At 44.0% G+C, this 23,333-nt stretch overlaps 1 protein-coding gene across 5 annotated transcripts in view; it reads right to left on the bottom strand.

Moving 5' to 3' along the window:
• Window positions 1-1,861: 1,861 nt before the first annotated feature.
• The window catches only part of LOC134630281 (sodium channel protein type 4 subunit alpha B-like), a 30,086-nt gene continuing 8,614 nt past the window's right edge, over window positions 1,862-23,333 (bottom strand). For 2 of the 5 annotated variants that reach the window (XM_065471433.1, XM_063477437.2), the window contains 13 exons: window positions 23,159-23,222; window positions 22,183-22,337; window positions 20,335-20,508; window positions 17,193-17,294; window positions 15,763-16,047; window positions 15,543-15,596; window positions 15,300-15,437; window positions 14,192-14,296; window positions 11,224-11,494; window positions 8,577-9,192; window positions 8,303-8,447; window positions 5,914-5,985; window positions 1,862-4,972 (listed from right to left, as the gene is read on the bottom strand). In XM_065471433.1, coding sequence (XP_065327505.1) covers window positions 4,850-4,972; window positions 5,914-5,985; window positions 8,303-8,447; window positions 8,577-9,192; window positions 11,224-11,494; window positions 14,192-14,296; window positions 15,300-15,437; window positions 15,543-15,596; window positions 15,763-16,047; window positions 17,193-17,294; window positions 20,335-20,508; window positions 22,183-22,337; window positions 23,159-23,222 — 2,304 coding nt within the window. In that variant the 3' untranslated portion in view covers window positions 1,862-4,849. Of the gene's footprint in view, window positions 4,973-5,913; window positions 5,986-8,302; window positions 8,448-8,576; window positions 9,193-11,223; window positions 11,495-14,191; window positions 14,297-15,299; window positions 15,438-15,542; window positions 15,597-15,762; window positions 16,048-17,192; window positions 17,295-20,334; window positions 20,509-22,182; window positions 22,338-23,158; window positions 23,223-23,333 lie in introns of those variants that run through there. The other 3 variants (XM_063477435.2, XM_063477433.2, XM_063477436.2) reach the window with 3 other exon arrangements.

Below are 23,333 nucleotides of genomic sequence, written 5' to 3'. Positions count from 1 at the left end.
GTGGCTTGGCTTCCCCAACTGGCGGCTCCGCCTTCCCTTCTGGGGCGTCATCCACATATCGCGGGCTTCTGTCACAGTGATAGCCAGCTGCTGTGCTCGAGTGGCTTGGTAGGCTGTGTTGCCCTGGCGTTTTGCCCATGTTCGCCGGCTTACACGCCAGTCGCTCCTCGCTGCGGCGACTGGCATTCTCCAGCCTAGTGTGGCCTGTTCTGTCTGGCATGTTGCCCGCAGTGCACAGTTCACACGGCCAGCAGGGCTCCTGTCATTGCTCGAGTGGGGCGGCTTCTCGGCTCTGACTGCAGCTTAAGCCGCCCCCGCTGCTGCTACTGCTGCCGCTGCTGCTACTGCTGCTGCTGCTGCTGCTACTGCAGGCTGTGTTCCCCTGGCGTATTGCCCGCGCTTCGCCGGTTTACACGCCGGCTGGACCTCACTGTGTCTGATGCTCAGAGTGAGTGTTCTCCAGCCCGCAGCGCCAGGCTCCCTGCAGGCGGTTCGCCTGTTACATGTTAGCCAGGCCCCACTGTGTCTGATAAGCCAGCCGCCGAGTGTGTTGTGCCGCTTGGTAGCTGGGACTTTGTGTCTGACCTCGAGTGTCTCATTGCGAGTTCACTCTTGTGGCCCCTCTGTCTACAGACGAGCACGTGGTGACGGTGCTGGGGGTGGACCTTCGGGTCATCGCCTTGCTCAGCCCTCCACTTCTGCAGGCTAGGCTGCCAGCCCCCCGCCTCCCTATCTGTGAACAGCTCAGGGTGGGTTCGGCTTTTAGGATGGACGGGTTACATCCCAAGCTTTACCTGCGGTTGCTGGCTGTGTTCCCCTGGCGTGTTGCCCGCTTCGCCGGCGTACACGCCAGTCGGACCTCGCTGTGCGAGTGAGAGTTCTCCAGCCTGTAGCGCCTGTAGACCTATGCGACCAGCGGGATGCTTCTTGGCAGCTCGGTGTGCTGCGTTCCCTGGCAGTCTGCCTTGCGGTTCCCGGACTGACCTTCAGCGGCCATTCACTTGCGGTCCTGCATCCTGCACGACCGGTTCAGGCCAGTCTGGCATCTGTAGACTGCTGCCTCCACCCCCTGGCTCGGCCTTCGCATTGCGAAGCCCTGACCAGGGTGGTGTCTCTATTGGTGCGTTGTCACTGACTCCCGGCACCTTCACTCTCGGCGGTGCACTGTCTCCTCGCGGGGTGTCTTACAGTGTTACCCCGTACATATGGAATATGTAACGGTGTGGAGAGATAGTCTCGATATGCTAGAGAACATACGGTTACGGTGTAACCTTGGTTATCTTAGTGAGAGACTATCTCTCCACCGTGAGGCCGCTCGGAGACGCGTTCCGATCAAACTATCACCGGTGTCACATCCGCACAGCTGTTTTATACGTAAGCTGTGGGGCGTAGCCGGGCGTGCCGGAGTGTCTTAAAGAAATATCCACACGCCACGACCAATGGGGGTCGTACCCCGTACATATGGAATATGTAACGGTGTGGAGAGATAGTCTCTCACTAAGAGAACCAAGGTTACACCGTAACCGTACGATCTTTTAGAGAGAAGATACCAAACTTGTTCAGTCTTTTTCTAATCGTGCCGTCATGAACTTTCACATTTAACACTTGCTGCACTTTCTCTGAATAAGCTGACTGTCCAATACTCACAGAATACTCATTATAGTATATGGCAGCTGCCATAACAGGAAGTCCAGAATAAATCTACTAAGCTTTAGTTTGAACTAAACAAACCTGAGCTGCTGCTCTCCATGTGTTTCCCACACTGACACTTTCAGCAGTCAGCCGAGGCTTGGAGTCCACAGAGTGGGGCAGGCAGTTCAGATAAAATCCAAAGCACGTGTTTTCATATGCATGTGTTTATTGTGAGTTAGACTCATGTTTACAAACATTTTTTTTAAAAATACATGTAAATGTAGAAAAATACAAATGCTTATTATTAGTATATTAGAATATTTTATATGCGTGAGTACCTTTATTAACATTATTATATAACATGATGGTTCACAACAGACACAAAAAAGCAACAGTTACATGAAGAATAACCAATCAGTCGAATAATCATGCAGTCTGCTATGTAGGTGTTATTCATATAATCGGATTGGATACTTCCTGAAGGTGAGTTGTGTTAGTAGACTGCGTGATGACATACCACATGAGCACACTGGGACCAGAAAAGTACACTGCCACATGTTCTGTTACTGAGGAGCGTTTGAAGGACAAAGACAATAAAATTCTGAGAAAGAAATTAAACAGTTGAACGTTTTGAGAACTAAAGTCCATTTGGAAATGCCCACAGGCAGTTATTTGGAAGTTTTAACTTAAACAACTTAAAATCCTAAAGTCAGCGAGTCAGAAAACGTGAACGAAAGATCATATGTGTGTGCTAATCAACAGGATAGACTGTAGCCTCAGGTGCCTCAGGTGTATATTGTTAACTGGTGACTATGTGATGATGCATTTTATGCAGCGGCATTTTGAACCAGCTGCAGACGTGAGAGCAACGACTGCCTGACCCTCACATAAAGGGAGTTACAGTCGTCCAGACAGGATAAAATAAAAGCATGGATCAGTGTGCTGCCCAGAAAGAAAAGATTTCACTGCTGCCAGTCGCCTTACATGATAAAAAATGGACTTCACTGCTCTAATTTGGCTGTCAGTAATAACAGGTTTAAAATATTATTATTTAAAATAATAATAATAAATTTAAGGCCAACCAGGTTTTACTGTTATCTAGAAATTCCAAGAGAGGTTTAATGGAAAGGGCATCCTTCTGCTTTAGTGGCAAATAAATTTGGCAGTCATCAGCGTAACAATGAAAAGAGATCCCATGCCTTCTAAGGATGGATACTGTTTTCATCTAGAAAATACTTCAGTTGACAAAGAACAATTTTCTCTAAAACCTTGGAAAGTAAAGGCAGCTTGGAAACAGGCCTATAGTTCGCTAAAACTGTGTGATCAAGGCCAGGTTTCTTAAGCAGTGGCTGCACTGCTGCATGTTTGAAATTTGCAGGAACCACACCAGAATACAGACTGCTGTTAATAATGTCAAGGACATACTGCCCTATACTAGGAAAAATATCTTTGTGGAGGGAAAGGATCCCGAGGGCAACCTGCGGGTCTTATATGGCGAACCACATCCTCTAAAGTGGAGAGTGTCACAAAATCAAACTGAGTAAAAACAGCAGGGACAGAGACAGAGGGGTCAGAGTCAGGAGCTGTGATCAGAGTCCTGGTGGTGACAACCTTTTCAATAAAAAAACTCAGAAAATTATTGCAAATCTCAGGAGAAACTTCCAAACAGACATTCAATGGAGTATTAAGAACAGTGTCAATGGTCCTAAATAACACACGTGGGTTATGACTGTCGGAAGAAATAATATTTGCAAAATATTCCCTTTTTGCCTCTTTAACAGTGTTCTGGTAGCGATGCCAGCAGAATTATAGAATTTGAAATGATACCTGTAGTTTATCCTTTTTCCACCTCCGTTCTGCTCGACGACATTCCCTCTTAACAGCACGAGTGCTCTCATTAAACCAAGGCTCAGGTTTAGCCTTGGGCTGCCTGGTTTTTAAAGGAGCCACAGAGTCCAAGACGGTTTGACAGCAAGAATAAAACCAGGAATTAAGCTCTTCTGTGTCAGAGGAGACAAAGTCAGAAGGGCCACAGAGCTGATTAAAAGCTGCAGAAAACTGCGCAGCAGTGGAGGGGTTAATAACTCGACAGCACCGAGCAGCAGCGCCAGATTTAGCTGCAGTATGTGGAAAACCAACGTTGAATAACACGGACATATGATCTGAGAGTGCACAGTCACAAATCTCCAAGTTAGTGACAGGCAGACCATATGACAGGACAAGGTCCAGTGTGTGTCCGTGCTCATGTGTAGGGCCAGGCCCGGACTGTACCAGGCTAAAAGAGTCAATAATGCTTAAAAAGTCCTTTACCAGTGGCTTATCAGGACAACATACATGTATATTAAAATCTCCAACAATAAGAACACGATCATAGTTGGGCATAATCCCAGTTAAGAAATCAGAAAAGTTGTTTATGAAGTTCTTAGTGTATTTCGGGGGGCGATAGATGACAGCGCAGAAAACCGGGTTTGTGCGACTCACCTCAAACGAGGTAAGTTCAAAGCTGGAGAACGAAGGCTGTAGAAAACACTGCTTCCATGTGTAATCCTTTTTGTAAAGTCACTGTGCCTCCACCTCTGCCTGACGTCCATGGTGAGTTAAAATAGGTCCACTGGTAATTTAATCCACTGGTAAAAGTTCAGATATAGCACTGGACTCATCAAGACACGTCTCAGTCACAGAAAATCCAGATCACAGGAACTGAAAAAGTCCAGAAGAATAAAAGTTTTGTTTCAAACCAGGCAAACCGTGGGTGGAGCTGGAGCACGGGCTTCAGCAAGTCCAGAAGACGCTCTCAGGTTTCAGAAATGTTCTCGGCTGAGGTTTGGGCAGGGAGGACGCGCGGTAGAGTATGGACAGATATTTTTTATTTCACTATAAATCATATAATAAAAGTTCGTAATGAAATCAAATCAGCTTCAGCTCCTTCTTCTCCTCTCTTGGGTAGTTTTACTGTTGTAGTTACACAGTTTAACATAATGTTTGTTCGTATACGCAGAACTGGTTTTATTCTTGTCACAATAATAACTCATAATAAGTGTTAGTAAAATAACTGGTGTTTATGTGGATCTCAGGTAATTGCCCCCACACAAACCGATCTGTCAGAAGGGAAAAATCTTTGGCATCATCGAGAATGAGAAGAAGCACGCTTGCACATTTTTCCTACATATTTTGCTCTGATCTGGTGTCACTGAGGAGGATGAAGTAGGTCCTCATCTCACTGTAATTCTCCGCCCACAGCCTGGACTAGCGTTCGCTCAGCATCTCCACCTTGCACATGTTTCTGGATCATGTCTGTCTCCTCCTGTGCTGGCGAGGTGGTGGTTGGTTCACGTGACACCTTTAGAAAACCGGACTCACCTGTTAGAATCTCTGCTTCATGTATTTTTATTGAGCTAGTTAGTTTTGGCGCAGTGTCCTTAGTTATTTAAAGATTAAATTGGACTGATTGACTTTAATGAAAATAGTGATTAACTTATGTGTCTGTGACCTCTCTGCAAATGTGTTCCTTAAGCTTTATTGAGACCAAGCAACCATCTAAAATACAGTGGGGCTATAATTATTTAATCCCCTGCTGGATCTATAAGATTTCTTTCTTACAAAAAAGGACAGTCCCTTATTTTTATGGTAGGTTCTGAAAATCTGGTGGTACAAAAGTTACATTTTTATAGCGGTTGTGTTGAAGGGCTTTGGGCATTTGCATAGAGTTTTTTTTTTTAAATAAAATAATATTTCTAAAAAGTGCCCGGAAAATGAGCAACATTTCTGGGCCCAATTTCTGTAATGTTTTCGCGCTGTGGTGCTAGCGACCAGAAATATGCGGAAGTAAGGGCGGGAACAAATCAAGAAGGCTAGACTGTCCAATTTCACAGCCGCTCATTTCCAGCTTACTGGCCCCCTGAGGACCCAGCCCACGTAGCCCGCAAAGGCCGGGTCCTCCGAAGGATGCGGCCTAGGTTTTGGGAAACAGCAAATATGTGAAAAGGCATGTCTAAAAGTATTCTTAAAAAACAATTTAAAAAATATTAAAATGCATAAATGTAAATAATCCAAAGAATAATCACTGAAGTGTTTCAATATTCCAGCTGAAAAGTTTGAGACAACTTTTTTTTCACGCTGAATAAAATCAAGCAAACCTGAAGCTCTGACTTCTAATTTATTTTCTCTCATTAACCTGTTGCAAAAAAAGTAAAATAACTACTGGTGGTGAAATTACACCATAACAAAGCAATGATGTTTGTTTAAAAGTTCACTAACATATAGAATAGAATAGAATAGAACCTGGCTGTGAATCCTGACTATTTCATCCAGTTTGGCTTTGAGGGCATCCACCTCTGCTGGTTCATCAAACACCTGCAAACACAACAACATCAACATCAAAAATAACAATAAGAATAATACAAGCAATAGTCATAGTTTATCAACAGGCCACCTGGGCCACCATAAGTATGATTCCTTTTTGTCCTGAGGTGAGGTTAAGAAGGCCTTTAAAATTTTCTGTATTGAAGGAAAAATAATACATTATTTACTGCACATAAATACCAATCAAAATACAGCTGATATAATACATGACTAAATATATAATAAATAAATATAAATAAATATAATAAATATAGCCTGAGTCAAACAGCACATTGCCCAAGCACTGAAGTAGATATACCCAAAAAGGTTGCTTCTGTTCATCTGGATGTCTTCAGTGGGAGAAACATTTCACCATCATCATCAGGTGACTTCTTCAATCTCAGCTGACTGCAGGTTTCCAATTGTATAAACATTACATTTGCACAATGACTGAAACCAGCACCACTGAAGGAACAATGGGCTGGGAGGTCAGTTTCATGATCATTAATATGCAAACTGTCATAGACATGAGTACCATTCACAGAGAATGGCACTCATGGCCATTGACCCATTGTCATTGGTAATTGGTAATTCAGAGTCACCTGATCCAGCCCTAACTGCATGCTTTATCAAAAAGGAAAGTCCAGGATGTGTACATCCTCACCACAGAGTCATAGAAGGTTTTTAAAAGTGCTCCCTGGACTCCACATGACCTCAGCCGCCTCAGCAGGTAGAGTCTGCTCTGACCCTTCCTGTAAAGAGCATCAGTCCGGTTTATTATTCAGGTGAACACCCAGGTACCTATACGAGTCCACTATCTCAATGGATGTTCACTGGTGTCAGTGTGGTGGGTCTGCATCTCCGGAGGTCCACCACCAACTCCTTGGTGATCAGCAGGTGGTTCTGCTGACACCAGTCTACAAAGTCCAGAGTCCACTGTCTGTACTCTGAGTCACCTGTGATGAGGCCGACTATGGCAGAGTTGTCAGAGAACTTCTGTAGGTGGCAGCGTGGGGAGTTGATGGAGAAGTCTGCAGTGTAGAGGGTGAAGAGGAACGGTGCCAGCACAGTTCCCTGTGGGGCCCCCGTACTGCAGACCAGTGTATCAGAGACACAGCCCTGTGACCTCACATACTGTGGACGTTCTGTGAGGTAGTCCAGTATCCACTGGGACATGTGGTGGTCCACTCCCGATAGCTCCAGCTTGTCTCTCAGAAGTCGTGGCTGGATGGTGTTGAAAGCACTGGAGAAATCAAAGAACATGATCCTCACAGTGCTTCCAGGCTTCTCCAGGTGAGTCAGAGCTCGGTGCAGGAGGTAGATGATGGCGTCCTCCACCCCAATGCCAGGCTGAGAAGCAAACTGCAACGGATCCAATGAAGACCTCACCAGGGGGCGCAGATGGTTTAGAACCAACCTCTCGAGGGTCTTCATCAGATGTGATGTCAGGCCTACCGGCCTGTAGCTCCTGAGGTCCTTGGGATGGGAGGTGTTTGGTACCGGTACCACACAGGAGGTCTTCCACAGCTGTGGAACTTTCCCCAGTGACAGGCTCAGGTTGAACAGGTTGATGTGGGCTTTGTAGAATGATTGGGAAACTTTCTGTGGGGGAAACTGCTCTTGTTTGGAGCAGTTGTTTTGTGTCACGATACTGGGTGTGCAATCCATCATTTGTGTTTCAGACTTTGAAATTATATTATTTAATTATTGTTGCTCATGGTTTTGGTTTTCTTTAGTTCTTAGCGATTTCCCTTTCCTCCCAGTGTTCATCTTAGCCTGTGTTTAGTCTCTGTTCCCATGTCTACTCTATGCTTTTTCTGTGTCTGTCATGTCTCCATGTGTTTGTTTGTTTGTGATTTGGCGCTAAATAAATAAAACTGAATTGATTTGAATTCAAAGATTAATTATGGAGTTCCCTGCTAAGGCCAGTTCTGTTTGCATTGTGCATACTTCCCTCATACCATATAACTCTAAGAAATATAGTATACTTTCAATGCATGGATGTCTTAAAGACATAAAGACCTGGATGACCACTAATTTTCTGCTTCTAAATTCAGATTAAACTGAGGGTATTGTACGTTATACAAAAAATGTTAGTAACATGGTATCTAAGCAGATACCCCCAGTAATGCTGTGAGGTATCTTGGTGTTGTTTTTTGACCAGGGTATATCCTTCAGTGGGCATATAATCTCTGACTCTCTTCCTCAGCGCCTACCTGGTAGCAACACATGGCTACACCTCCCTGCGCCTGTTTGGACACCTACCCTAACCCTAACAGAGTTTAAGAAACATGTCAAAGTGTTGGCAGCCCGTCCCAGGTGACCTTACCTGTGTAGTAATTATGCGCAGAACATCCAAACAGCTGATCTGGTCTCCAGGAAGCAGAGGCAGATTCAAGTGGGTCAGTTTTATGGTGTTTGGTTTGGGAATCCTCAAAGGATCCTGGAGACCATCACAGAAGTCTGCCAGCTGACTGAGGAACACATTAGAGACTATTAAAGTCCATTAGAGACTAATAGGCTATTACAGTGGAGTCCATTATAGTGCAGAAACATTTTTGATTAGTGTTAAGGTTAGAAACCTTCACCGAGCTCAGTCTCACCTGTACAGTATGACCTGTGAGCCACTGGGGTCAAATTTCCTCCAGGTTTCATGAAACATCTGGAGATGATCATCACTCAGCATCTCAGCGTCCTCAGGGCTCGCTGTGTTGAAGAGCTCCAGGATGACAACGATGAACAGATGAATCACCAGCAGGCAGAAGAGGAGGATGTAGGAGCTGAAGAAAACAATCCCCACCGTCGGGTTGGCGCAGTTACCAGGGTCAGGTAATCGCAGGTCGCAGTCTGGAGGCGTGTTCATGATGGGACTCAATAGGCCGTCCCACCCCGAGGACGTGGTGATTATAATCATGCTGATGATGCTGTTTCCAAATGTCTTGAAGTTAAACATGTCATCGATCATCATCTCATTCTTCACGTAGGCAAAGTTAAACATCCCAATGATGGAGAATGTGTACACAATGAGGAAGAAGAGCAGGCCGATGTTGAAAAGGGCAGGAAGTGACATCACAAAGCCCATAATCAGCATCCAGATCCTTCTGGCAAACCGAATGTGATGGAATGCTCCACATAAGGCAAACAAACGACCCAATCGCATAACAGAAAAGAGAGAGGGACTGCAGAAATATTTTTCCAAGATATCAGCTAAGAAGAGACCTGCAACAAGCAACAACAACAACAACTATTTGTATAGCACATTTAAGACCGAAGGTACACCAAAGTGCTTCACAAAAAGGTTCAAACATAACAGATATAAGACCATAATAGAGTACAAATAAGCTAACGATTGAGAAACGCTAAACAAAAAATACAGATAAAATAAGAAATAAAACATCAGAGCGTAATTTAGAAGATAAAATCACTGCGTATTCATAAATATAAGGTGGGGGTATATATACAGTGGTAGATCAATAGAAGATAAATAACAGCTGGACAAAATATAGGGAATGTGCACTAACTAACCGAAAACGCTCGGTCAAACAGGTAAGTTTTTAACTGTGATTTAAATGAATGGATGGAATCAGAGGCGTGAATAGCAGCAGGAAGATTGTTCCAGAGGCTCGGGCCTGCCAGGGCAAAAGCACGGTCACCGCTGGTCTTTAGCCGGGATCTAGGCTGCACTAAAGAGTAATTGTCCTGGTGATCTTAGGGCTCTCCTGGGGATATACGGATTAAGGAGTTCAGTGAGGTAGAACGGCGCAGTATTGTTTATGATTTAAAGGTGAGCAACAGAATTTTGAACTGAATGTGGTATTTGACAGGGAGCCAATGCAGGTCAGCAAGGACTGGGGTAACAGAGGCAAACCTTCTGGTTCCAGTCAAAAGGTGTGCCGCAGCATTCTGGACAAGCTGCAATCTATGAAGAAGGGCGGAGTGGAGACCAAAGTAAAGGGAATTACAGTAGACTAATCTAGAGGTCACAAATGCATGGATAAGTTTCTCAAGGTCCTGTGTAGTGCTTAGCCTTGGAGATTTGATGTAGATGGGAAAAACTAGATTTAACTACCGAGGACACTTGTTTGTCAAACTTAAAGGAGCTGTCAAAGAGGACAACTAAGTTGTTTACAGTGCCAGAAAGTAAAGGTGCCAAGGGGTCCAAGAGTATCAGCAAATTGGCCCCGTGAAATATGGTTGTCAAACAGCACGATTTCTGTTTTCTTCTTGTTCAATGTAAGAGAGAGTTGACCTCTCTCAAACACTCTAGCAGACAGTTGTACTGATGACGTTTCGTCATCAGTACTGATGACGAAGTTGTACTGATGTTGTACCGAATTTACTTTCGGCTCTTTCGAATGAGAGCCGAAAGTAAATTTGAATATCATCAGCATAAAAGTGATAGGAGATATTATACTTCTCTAAGATGGAGCCTAGGGGCAGCATATACAATGAAAACAACATAGGGCCCAACACAGATCCCTGGGGCACACCATAGTAGAGGGGAGCAACAGAGGAAGAGCAGCCACCCATGGTGATGGAGTAAGACCTGTCCGACAGATACGATCTAAACCAGTTCAGGGCATTACCCCTTATGCCTAATGTATGCTCAAGCCTCGATAGGAGGATATTATGGTTCACCATATCAAAGGCAGAAGTCAAGTCCAATAAAACTAAGAACGTAGAGCACTCTGAGTCGGCAAATAAAAGAAGGCCATAAAGGACTCTCGGCAGCGCTGTTTTGGTGCTATGGCGTGGTTTAAAGCCAGACTGGAATTTATCGCTGATATTATTTGCATCCAAGGAGGCCTGCATCTGCGAGAGGACTATCTTCTCCAATGCTTTAGACAAGAATGGAAGTTTGGAAATAACACAGACACGTCACACTCTTTCTTCTGCTTTTGATGCCATAAGTGGAGGTTTTCCACACAGGCTAGGTTTGGATTTGTAGGGTTTTCCCCTTAATAATAAACACATTCATTTAGAAACTCCAGTTTGCGTTTACATGTGTTATCTTTGTCAAATATTTTCATTTGTTTGATCTGAAACATGTAAGTGTGACAAACATCAGGAAATCAGGAAGAGGGCAAAGAGTTAAAGTACATTTTAAACTGCAGAAACGATGACACGGACTGACTTTAGAGTAAAAACAGGGAACATTGTACTTCCTGTTACAGCCCTCAGACATTTGCAGTAACTAACCAAACTGAGATCAGATAAGAAAAGAAGATTGTTTCTGTGTGTAGGACTCACCTATAATGGACAAAGTGAGAACCACAAAGTCCACAATGTGCAAGCCATTTCTGAAGTAATGCTGTCTGAGTGCAATGATCTTCAGGATAAACTCAACAAGGAAGATGGCCACAAGGATGAAATGGATCCAGTGCAGGACATGTGACTTCTCCACACTCTGATCATCAGTCTCCACCATTAGAACCACCACGTTGAAGAAGATCACCACCACCATGAAGATCTCAAAGTACAGACCGGTGACCTGGTCAAACAGCCAAGCCAGGCAGCAATGCTGGAGACAAAGACGTAAGCTTTAAACACTCAGGCAGTCAGTCGGTTTGCTAACACTGCAAACAGTTTTCAGTAAAAACACTCTTACAGGAGAAATTTTGTGATTCAATGTTATCTTAATCACTGCTGAAGCAGAATTTGTTTCTTCACCTCCACAGTAGGAGGCAACAGGCTAATATCTGAAGGCTGGTGTAAGAGTCTGATTGACAACTGATGACTCTCTAATGCACAAAATGAGACTCGTCCTTACAGTCATTAATCTGACAGCTCTAACATCCATTACCTTTATTACTGCAACGCCTCCATACATGCCTTCATGTGGAACATATGAACATACATCCAGAAGTATCTGGACTCTGATGCGTATTTTAGTGTCTGCACACCATGAGTTTTAAATCAAACAGCTCAGGGTTTGTAAAAATATTGCATTAACTGTTGTTTCATGCAGTCCCCTGTTTTCAGAGGCTCAAAAGTGACAAACAGTAAAGCCCATTCCCTCATTATTCAATGAAAATTTAATTCAATTCAATTCAATTCGATTTTATTTATATAGCATCAAATCAGAACAACAGTCGCCTCAAGGCGCTTTATATTGTACAGTAGATCGTACAATAATAGATACAGAGAAAAACCCAACAATCATATGACCCCCTATGAGCAAGCACTTTGGTGACAGTGGGAAGGAAAAACTCCCTTTTAACAGGAAGAAACCTCCGGCAGAACCAGGCTCATCTGCTGCGACCGGTTGGGGTGAGAAATTTAGGCAGGGTAAATTTAGTAAATTTAAGAAGTTACAAAACCTGGAACTGATTCAAGGTGTTGTATTTGGGATCAGAGCATCTAACTGAGTCAAGGGGATTCTTGAGGAGGTTGGTGAAACCCTTTGAAAGTCTACGATCAACACAGAGAGTTTACAACAAGGTGCAAACTACTGGTTACACTCAAGAAGTGCTAGAATAGATTTTACCAGAAAACATCTAAAGGAGCGTGCACAGGTCTGAAAAACATCTCTGGGCCGATGGAAGCGAGATGAATTTGTACCTGAATGACGGGAAGATTTCATTTCATTCGTTTAGCACAAGTTCACTATGACGGTCTCCTCAAGGTAAGACCTACAATATGACTCCAACAATCAGGTGTATCCTGATGACCAAGCAATTAAAAAAATGGGAAGAAAAAACTCCAGCTGGTGACCTGAAGTATGCCACACTTAGACCTATGAATCACTTTACATGTGGACAGAGGTTTAGAAATAGGGGCGTCAGAGGGACATTCGAGCCCCTGGTCCAGGTCGTGTTTGACTGAGGAAGAATAAAGTAGTCGAGGTAAGCCAATCACATGACCACTTCAAGATGACAAAGCAACAAGGTGATATATACCAGTTTTTAAATTGTGTTGATAGACCACGTAAAACCAGACTCATGATAAATAATATATACGCGTTTTTCCTCAATAGTTTCACGTTTACTGTCTAAGGACAGCGCTAGCAAGCACTCTCTGCTTATGACCAAAAAATTAAAAGACAAAACAATAAACAGCCCGTTGGTGGTAAAATGCACCATGTCGAACAATCAAAAATGATATGGCAACATGACATTTGGTTGTTTAGGAAGAGGGGGAAGATTTAGGAGTGACGGAGAGAGAGAGAGAGAGAGCAGAAAAAGAGAGCGAGTTTTGAAATGTGAGAGATTTGTGACATTTAGCGTGTTTGGAGTGAGTAGTTAATGTGTTGTCTTGTGTAGTTAGTGTGTAGTGTTATGGATAGTTTTGTGTTGTGTGTCAGAACAATGAGGCGACTGCTGTCTCCAGGTAGAAACAGGAGTGATACACCTGCTGCTGTCAGACCTGCAGGTATCAGGCTGTCATGTTCTCCTTTATAGTGGACAGAAATTATTTTTTGCAGTGGCACAAATAATTTGTGTGGCATCTTATTGAATGCAGAACAGCTGATTGTTATATAAATAATTTGAAATGGTTGTAAAACAAACAAGGGCGTATATATTGTTTATCATGACTCTGGTTGTACGTGGCCTATCAACACATTTAAAAACTGTTTTCGTGCAGACCTCTCCACGTTTTCAGAACTCCATTAGCTTATGTGACAGTGTGTGTGAGAGCCCTCGGACAACCGGCCAATCCTCTGCCACCTCTCCTGGACCGTACTGCCTCTCCGACTGTGTTATTTCTGCATTCTTAATCTGCAAATGAACCTGAGACACCTTTTCTCTGTGTCTCATCAGTGGGTCCATAGCTGGTCCTTAATACCAGATGTCTCTCTCTCGTCCTGTGTCAGGTCTTTGCTCGATTTTTTCCTGTTTCTTGAGGACATTACTTTCAGACACTTTTCTTCTGTTGTAGATTTGTTTATTTTTTGGGCCTCGCACAACTTCTTCTGTCCAGTTTCCTGTCAAAGTTACCAGATGCCCGTCACAAAAACACATAATTTGTTCCCATTTCTTTGGCATTTTTCACAAATTCAACAAAAGAGCTTAAAGATACAACTTCAAACTGGTTGTTTGCTGAGTTGTGCATCATGTGTGGACACAACATTAGTTCATCCCTTGAGTTAGGAGCCTCTTTTATGCCTGAATGGGTCAGAGTTGGGTAATCTTCTGAAAGTGGTCAGGTACATGGACTGGGCTGAAAATGAAATTTAGCCAGCAGTTGACAAAGACTGAAGAACTATGTCTGAACTGACCTGAGGTCGTGGAACGATGTTGTTGCGTTTTTCAGAGAATCGTTTCTTTAAGGTCCTCAAATATTTCTGCTGCTGGTCCGTCACGAAAACATGTTTCCCTCCGAAGTAAAGACGAGAGACAAGAGCAAAGTTAACTGACAGAAACAGGAAGAACGAATTCAGCCAACACTGTGGAGCTTCTACAGACTGATACCACAGTACCCAACTGTGTGTGTGTGTCTGTGTGTCTGTGTGCATGCCTGTGTGTCTGTGTGTCTGTGTGCATGCCTGTGTGTGTGTGTCTGTGTGTGCGTGTGTGTCTGTGTGTGCGTGTGCGTGTGTGCGTGTCTGTGTGTGTCTGTGTGTGTCTGTGTGCGTGTGTGTGTCTGTGTGTGTCTGTGTGTGTGTGTGTCTGTGTGTGCGTGTGTGTCTGTGTGTGCGTGTGCGTGTGTGCGTGTCTGTGTGCGTGTGTGTGTCTGTGTGTGTCTGTGTGTGTGTGTGTCTGTGTGTGTGTGTGTGTGTGTGTGCGCGTGTGTGTGTCTGTGTGTGTGCGTGTGTGTGCCTGTGTGTGCGTGTGTGTGTGTGTGCGTGTGTGTGCGTGAGTGTGTGCGTCTGTGTGTGTGTCTGTGTGTCTGTGTGCGTGTGTGCGTGCGTGTGTGTGTCAGTGTGTGTGTGTGCATGTGTGTGTGCGTGTGTGTGTGCGTGTGTGTCTGTGTGTGTGTGTGTGTGCCTGTGTGTGCGTGTGCGCATGTGTGTGTGTGTCTGTGTGTGCGTGTGTGTGTGTCTATGTGTGTGTCTGTGTGTGTGTGTCTGTGTGTCTGTGTGTGTGTGTGTGTGCGTGTGTGCGTGTGTGTGTCTGTCTGTGTGCGTGTGTGTGTGTGCGTGTGTGTGTCTGTGCGTGTCTGTGTGTGCGTGTGTGTACGTGTCTGTGTGTGCGTGTGTGTGTCTGTGTCTGTGTCTGTGTGTGTGTGTGTCTGTGTCTGAGCGTGTGTCTGTGTTTGTCTGTGTGTGTGTGTGAGCGTGTGTCTGTGTCTGTCTGTGTGTGTGTGTGTGTGTGCGCGTGCGTGTGTGTCTGTGTGTGTGTCTGTGTGTGTGCGCGTGTGTGTGTGTCTGTGTGTGTGAGACCTATCTTGTGTCTCTGCTGGTGGATCGTATCAATGATGACTCTAATGAAGAGGTTCAACGTAAAGAAGCAGCCGATGATAACGAAACAGATGAAGTACATGTATATGTACACATTGATCTCGTAGTGCGGCTGGTCTTCCACCTACACACACACACACACACATACACACACACACACACACACACAGTAGTAATATACCAGTAATAACAGCAACAGTAATAGTACTGATCCAGCGTGTATACTGACTTGTCTGGAGTCCACAGCTGCATACATGATGTCCATCCAGCCTGAAGATGTCCCCTGACCCACAATCAACACAGAACTTCTTTAGAAAAACAATGAATTCAAGCTGTATTACTAAATGATGCTGATTTTAGTTAGGCTTGGTTATGTTTTTTCCACACAGTATTTTTGATGGTTTTATGCGTTCTAACTAACGAGTTAGACTTTGAGTGTTCACACTGACCACGATCAGCAGCGACAGGAAACCCATCCCCACATTGTCAAAATTAAACGTCCGCATCTTCCAGTTGACCTCAGAGAAATTCAGATCCATCAGTGTAAAGCATTCAGTCTTGTTGTTCACCACGTAAAAGGAGAAAAGCTCCTCTGACGTCTCGTTGTAACAGTAAGAAAACTTTCCTGCAAACAGATTCACTCCTATCACGCTGAAGAAAAGCCAGATGACCAGAATCACCAGCAGCACGCTGAACATGGAGGGCAGCGTCATGGCAAGCACCTTCAGCACCACCTGCACACAGACAGAGAGACAAAAAGGTCTCTGCTGTGAATCAGCTCACATCCAGTTAATAAGCTGCCTACACATTGGCTCTCCATCCAGTAGGACTTTAGTTCTGCCAGGAAAGTTCACTATTAGCTACTGAAAGACCTGAAAACCTATAAACAAAAGCTAAGCAAATAATATACAATGTAAACCAGGGGCAGGCAACTCCAGGCCTCATGTGCCGGTGTCCTGCAGGTTTATAATGTGTCCTTGATCCAACACAGCCGATTCAAATGGCTAAATGACCTCCTCAACATGTCTTGAAGTTCTCCAGAGGCCTGGGAATGAACTAATGATTTGATTCAGGTGTGACACAGGGTGATATCTAAAACCTGCAGGACACCAGCACTTGAGGCCTGGAGTTGCCCACCCCTGATGTAAACAATCATACAGCTTGGGGTGTAAATTGTGTGACATGCAATTCGTTTTATACTAGGGTTACAAGGCATTCATAAGTCCTGGTAAGACCAGTCGCCTCTCACACCTCCGTCATTAGGACAGCTACACCCTGGTAAACCCAGTCTTGTGACTGGCTGAGCAAACGGAGCACAGCCGTCGGTCTGTGGAGCAACCTCCTTAAGTATGGAAAAACTTTCCTGTGAACGTCAAAGGACAGTGTGTTCTTTTTGTGCAATCATACACATTTGGGAGGCTGAATAACGGGTTGGCGATTAAAACTCACAAATGCAGACCTGCACGCATTACTGAGACAAAAGTGATAAAGTCCTTCTGCTTACACCAGCGATTAAAATACCTGGGCCACGTCTGCAGGATGGACAACCGAGACATAAGAAAACAAAGACTGTTTGATGAACGCTCCCCGAGTTGGGTGAGATTGAAGAAACTGCTGGGGATAGATGCCCTGCAAATAAGGAGAATGATGATGGATAGGACAAACTTTCAGTGTCTATGGGAAATAACAGACACACCCTAAGGAGTCAAATCTCCAAAAAAGGGAACACAATGATGAGTGAACACCAGAAAATCACACAAACCCTACAAATCATTTAACAAATAAAGAATTTTATAAATATTTGATCTTTTTTCTGTAGCAGAAGAGTACACCTACATCCTGCTCGGCAATGTCTGTATCGTCATGAGTGCTGCCTCACCCTCATGCCCTTGAAGCGAGACGGGACCCTCAGAGTCCTCAGAGCTCTCAGAGGCCGGCTGGTGTATCCAAGCATGTTGCCCATCAGGGAGAACAGAGTCACCTAGAAGACAGCACACCAGTGACAATGTGATCCACCTGTCTGTAATAGTCGGCTACAAACCATATGCCTTCGAGATGGCAGTTGTTAAACATTACTTAAAACCAATCCCTTGACCCAGCTGTCTTAGCTAATTATAGGCCAATCCCCAGCCTTCATGTTATCGCAAAGATTCTTGAAAGAGTAGTTGTCAAACAGCTAACAGATCATCTGCAGAGGAATGGCTTATTGGAAGAGTTTCAGTCAGGTTTCAACTGTAGAAAATCAGGTCTTTACTATGTCTTTGGTATCATGAATCTGTAATGATCTTTTAATAGTTTCTGATGCAGGGGACTGTTCTGTAATCATTCTGTTTGGTGTTAGTGCAGCCTGTCATACCATAACATTCTGCCTTATAGGCTTGAGGTTTAGGCATTGCCTCCAACCATTGCCTCTGTTGGAGTGATTCTGATCAAAGTTGTCATTGTTGTGTTTAAAACTGTAAACCCTTGTCTTGAACGGCATGTTCAGATATTTTTCCTCCCCTACATCTAGCATGGTGGGGGATGCTATTAGCTATAGTGTTTAACTGCAGGCACACTTGCATGTAAGATTCTGGTTTCCTTATTTAGTAATGAATGTTTACTTCCTGCCATTTATGGGCTCACCTGTGCTTGTATATGGTGGACCGTTGAAGGAGTTGAGCCATACATGGGGTGTAATATTGGATTCTTCTCTGGCTTCGACTTGCATGAAAAAGCTTCATCATATTGCTGTTCATTTCATTTAAGTAACATTTCTAAGTTATTTTTAGACTATTGTAATAACCTGTTTACCAACTTGGACAAATCATCTCTTTCACGCCTCCCAGCTGTAAAAATGCTGCAGCAAGACTATGAACACGTTCTAGAAAGTAAGCTCACATTCCTCCTGTTTTATATTCTTTACATTGGCTCCCTGCAGATTTTAGCATTCATTTCAAAATTCTTCTTTTAACATACGAAGCACTAAAAGGCCAGGCACCGGATTATTTATCTCAGCTTCTTACCAAAATACACTGCTGTTGGCTGTCTTCATTCACAGACTCTGGATTTTGTGGTTGTTCCCTGTAAATGACTAAAGACGAGGGGGCACAGAGGCTTTCAGTCTGTGGCACCAAGGCTGTGGAACAGTCTACCACCACAACTACACTTAGTGGACTCTGTGGAGTCTTTTAAAAAGCAGTTAAAATCTTTGTTTAAACAGGCTTCAGAATTTTTATTGAATGATTATATGTTTATTTATTTGTTTTAAAACTACCTGTTTATTTTATTTTGTTTTATCAAATCTTTTTATTGACTATTTTAGCACTTAATGTTCAGATTTATTTTACCCTTTTGTGTACAGCGACTCTGTGAAAAGTGCTTAATAAATAAATAAACTTTGCTTACTACTCATGGAGTTCACAGCACAGAAACAGCTTTAGTGAAGGTTACAAATGATCTTCTTATGGCCTCTGACAGTGGACTCATCTCTGTGCTTGTCCTGCTAGACCTCAGTGCAGCGTTCGATACTGTCGACCATAATATCCTATTAGAGCGATTAGAGCACGCTGTAGGTATTACAGGTGCTGCGCTGCAGTGGTTTGTATCATATCTATCTAATAGACTCCAATTTGTGCATGTAAATGGAGAGTCCTCTTCACACACTGAGGTTAATTATGGTGTTCCACAGGGTTCAGTGCTAGGACCAATTCTGTTTACATTATACATGCTTCCCTTAGGCAGTATCATTAGAAGACATAGCATACATTTACACTGCTATGCTGATGACACCCAACTCTATCTGTCCATGAAGCCAGATAACACACACCAATTAGTTAAACTGCAGGAATGTCTTAAAGACATAAAGACCTGGATGGCCGCTAACTTTCTGCTTCTTAATTCAGATCAAACTGAGGTTATTGTACTCGGCCCTGAAAATCTTAGAAATATGGTATCTAAGCAGATTCTTACTCTGGATGGCATTACCTTGGCCTCCAGTAACACTGTGAGGAACCTTGGAGTCATTTTTGACCAGGACATGTCCTTCAACGCACATATTAAACAAATATGTAAGACTGCTTTCTTCCATTTGCGCAACATCTCTAAAGTTAGAAATATCCTGTCTCTTACTGACGCTGAAAAACTAGTTCATGCATTTATTACTTCCAGGCTGGACTACTGTAATTCATTATTATCAGGAAGTCCTAAAAACTCCCTGAAAAGCCTTCAGTTAATCCAAAATGCTGCAGCAAGAGTCCTGACAGGGACTAGAAAGAGAGAGCAGATTTCTCCTGTATTGGCTTCCCTTCATTGGCTCCCTGTTAAATCCAGAATTCAAAATCCTGCTCCTCACATACAAGGTCTTAAATAATCAGACCCCGCCTCAGATGGCCCCGCCCCTCCCTGAGCCTGGTTCTGCTTGAGGTTTCTTCCTGTTAAAAGGGAGTTTTTCCTTCCCACTGTTGCCAAAGCGCTTGCTCATAGGGGGTCATATTATTGTTGGGTTTTCTCTGTTTTCTTAACATTACTGTAGGGTCTTGACCTTACAGTGTAAAGCAGCTTGAGGCAACTGTTGTTGTGATTTGGTGCTATATAAATAACATTGAATTGAATTCGATTAAATTGAACTGACCTCATTGTACAGGAGAGCAGTGAAGCAGCAGCAGGTTCATCTTACCCAGCCTGACTGTGTGCTTTTAGTTTATCTGTTCAAACTGAAACAACCCCATTTCTTTACTACAACGTCAAATACTGACATCCTGTCAAAGTCGCCCACATGTCAGACATGAACAGCCTGTCCTTTAGCTTCAGTGCCATCACCAATGCTGAGGTGGGTCTATGATCCCCAGCTTCACACATGGTCAAATGCACCACATCATTTTTCATTCATTCCAAGATTTTGTCAGGATGCTCTTACTGATGCAACCCTCCCCATTTACCCAGGCTTGGGACCAGCACTAGGAGAACACTGGCTTGTGATCCCTCCGTGACTGGCTTTGTAAAATACTACCAATAACCGGTGCTGCCGATTGTGCTCTTACATCTAGGATGAGGAAGTCGAGCCAGCACCAGAAGCTTGTGAAGTATTTCTTGAATCCAAAAGCGATCCACTTCAGTAGCATCTCCACCAGAAACACGAAGGTGAACACCAGGTCTGCCATCTTCAAAACTCTCTGCAACACTGGACGATGCTCCAGGTAGATGTCCTCAAAAACCTGTTCACAAACACACGCCTGTTTACTGACAACAAGCAGCATATGAGACGATCTGAGGACAACCACTGTCATTCTAGCAGTGTGACCTTCTCGTTTAACAGACGACCTGCTGTCCTGTTTGTTCTTCATCAGCTCTCTATGCTATTTTTCTCTCTGCTCTTTGCCCCCACCCTCCGACACATCCAGGAGACGGCTGCTCCTCCCTGATTCTGCTTCAGATGGAGGTCTCTTCCTGTTAAAAAAGGGATTCTTCCTTCCCACTGTCACCAAGGGCTGCTCTTGTCATCTGATTGTTGTGATCCTCTCTCTAATATTGTAGACTGTGATCATTTGCAACTCTGGCACTTTAGTGAGGGGATGTTTTGTGTGCTTCCTGTGTTGTGTCTTTTAGAGCAGCACCTCTGCAATAATAAGACATAACTTTTCTACCCGTAAACAGGAAACCACCCCAACAGATGTCTCTTTAAACCACGGATCCAAAACCCCAAAAGGTTGATTCAGTTCATCTGAATGTTTTCAGTGGGAGAAACGTTTCATCATCATCAGGTGACTTCTTCAGTCTCAGCTGACTGCAGGTTTCCAACCTTATAAACAGTACATTGCACAAGCAGATGACACAACACAGAAGAGCTACCTCGTCAGGCCAGGACTCTGCAGTCTATTTACACCTACAGGCCAGTGGACACTCTTTCAATGATGAGGATGTACACATCCTGGACAGGGAGGAACGCTGGTTTGAGCGCGGAGTCAAGGAGGCCATTTATGTGAAAAGGGAAAGACCATCTCTGAATGGAGGAGGGGGCCTAAGGGTACATCTGTCACCATCTTACAATGCTGTGATTGCAGCCATTCCCCAACTCTCTGTGAATGGGACTCATGGTTATTGATCAATCGTCTTTGATCAATGGTCATAAGAATTTGCATATTAACGATCAAGGAACTGACCTCCCAGCCCATTGTTCATTCAGTGCTGCTAGTTTCAGTCAGTGTGCAAATGTATTGGAGATTATGTATCTGAACTTCAGGAGCGGGACCACGCCTCCAAACACGCTCCATCCGGTTGTCATCTATATAGGTTCCTCCCAGTTCTGCAAGCTGTTCATTCTCGTTTATGTGCCCCACCCTCCCTCCCTCCTTGTTCTCAGTTCTTTAACTTCTTCACTCCTATTTAGTACATGGGGATCTGCCAGGCCCGGGAGCCGTCGCCAGTCCCCTTCGAGGCCTTCCCCAAACCGCAGCTCAGTTCATGTCCAAGCATTCACCTTTACCTACTAAAACGCTGTCAAACCTAAAATGAGGACGTGGGCCCAGCTAGTGTAGTGTTTATAAGGTTGGAGACCTGCAGTCAAGCTGAGACTGAAGAAGTCCCCTGATGATGAAAGTTTCTTCTGAAAACGCTACGACCAGGTGTACAGATTCAACCTTTGGGATTTACTTAGCTGGATGATTGAGCATGCATCAAGACACTGATCCAAAAGTGATTTCAAAAACCAAATCAACGGTCTGTGGGTTCATGCAGGTCGCTATCAGTGCCACATGTTTAGCTCAGTGGTTTCAGTGTGGAGTTAAGCCAGGAAGATAAAACATGTTCATCTCCGAGTGAGTTCGGGGTTTGAATGTGACATGAATTCATGATGTATATTGTCAAATATGTATTTGACAATGTCTGTTTACCAGAGCTGCACAGCTCAGCAGGATGATGAAGACGATGAAGCCCTCAAAGAATTTGTGTTGCACGATGCAGAGGCAGGCTCTCATGAAGTTAGACCAGACCCTGCCGGTACCCTGGGATGTGTCTATTTCCAGGAACGGACAGCAGATGTAACACCCTGAAACACATCAGAGGCGTTGCTGACTGATTGGCTTCTGTTCTCTTGATGTAACGGAAACTCTGTTACAGCTGCAGTGCAGGAACTTTGATATCATCTCTGTATGTCACAGTTTGTTGAACTTTTAAATTGGGTCTACATCATCCATCAACCTGAGGCACTGAAAACTAAATCATGCACAGAAGAACCAAACGCTGCAGTTCCTCTAGCAGAGGCTCCAGCAGTGAGTCAGTCCCCATAGACTCCTATGTTAAAACTTTACAGCACAAATAGACATGTTTACAGTCTGAGACAAAATCCATATCCATACTTTCCCCCTTTCATGACAACTGTAAGAAAGTAAGAGAAGGTTTGTATTGACCCTTAAAGTTGGCATTATTAGGGGCGTGGCCTCTTTGACTAACAGGTGGATGGTGACACAGGCGGGTGTAGCTGCTAGCTGTCTGCCAACTGGAGTCACTGAACTGGACCTCTGGACCGTGTTTGTGCTGTTGGCACCTTTTGGATCATTTTTATTACAATCATCTGACCAATAATATGGCTGCTGTGAGGTTAACTGGACCAACAGACATTCAAGAAGTCTGAGGTCCAGTTTCAGGGGCTGAAATTTGAGGATTTTATTTGGATGTTACTGAACACTAATTAGCAGGTATCCGAGTCTGTGTGATCCAAATATGTTGAAACATGAACACGTTTACCAAAGCTCAGCATTTATGTAATTACTCTCACTGCCAGAAGAGGGAGACAAAAGTTTGTCACTGCAGGTTTAAACTATTTTACATATAATCATTTGATATAACAGTGTGTGTGTGTGCTCATACTGTTGCAGCAGCAGTCCTCAGGTTCTGGATGAGTTTCATCTTTAAGTTTCTGCATGACGTCGCACTGCAGACACAGAAGTTCACAAACTTTAATGTCCTAGCTAGTTACTTTAAAATACTGTCACCGGACTAAGTGTTCACACTCTGAAACCTCACGTGGTTTATGTCTCGGGTC

The sequence above is a fragment of the Pelmatolapia mariae genome, linkage group LG7 (genome assembly GCF_036321145.2).
Source record: "Pelmatolapia mariae isolate MD_Pm_ZW linkage group LG7, Pm_UMD_F_2, whole genome shotgun sequence".
NCBI lineage: Eukaryota > Metazoa > Chordata > Actinopteri > Cichliformes > Cichlidae > Pelmatolapia > Pelmatolapia mariae.
Note: the sequence above shows the minus strand (reverse complement) of the source record. Positions and strands in the feature narration are given on the sequence as shown.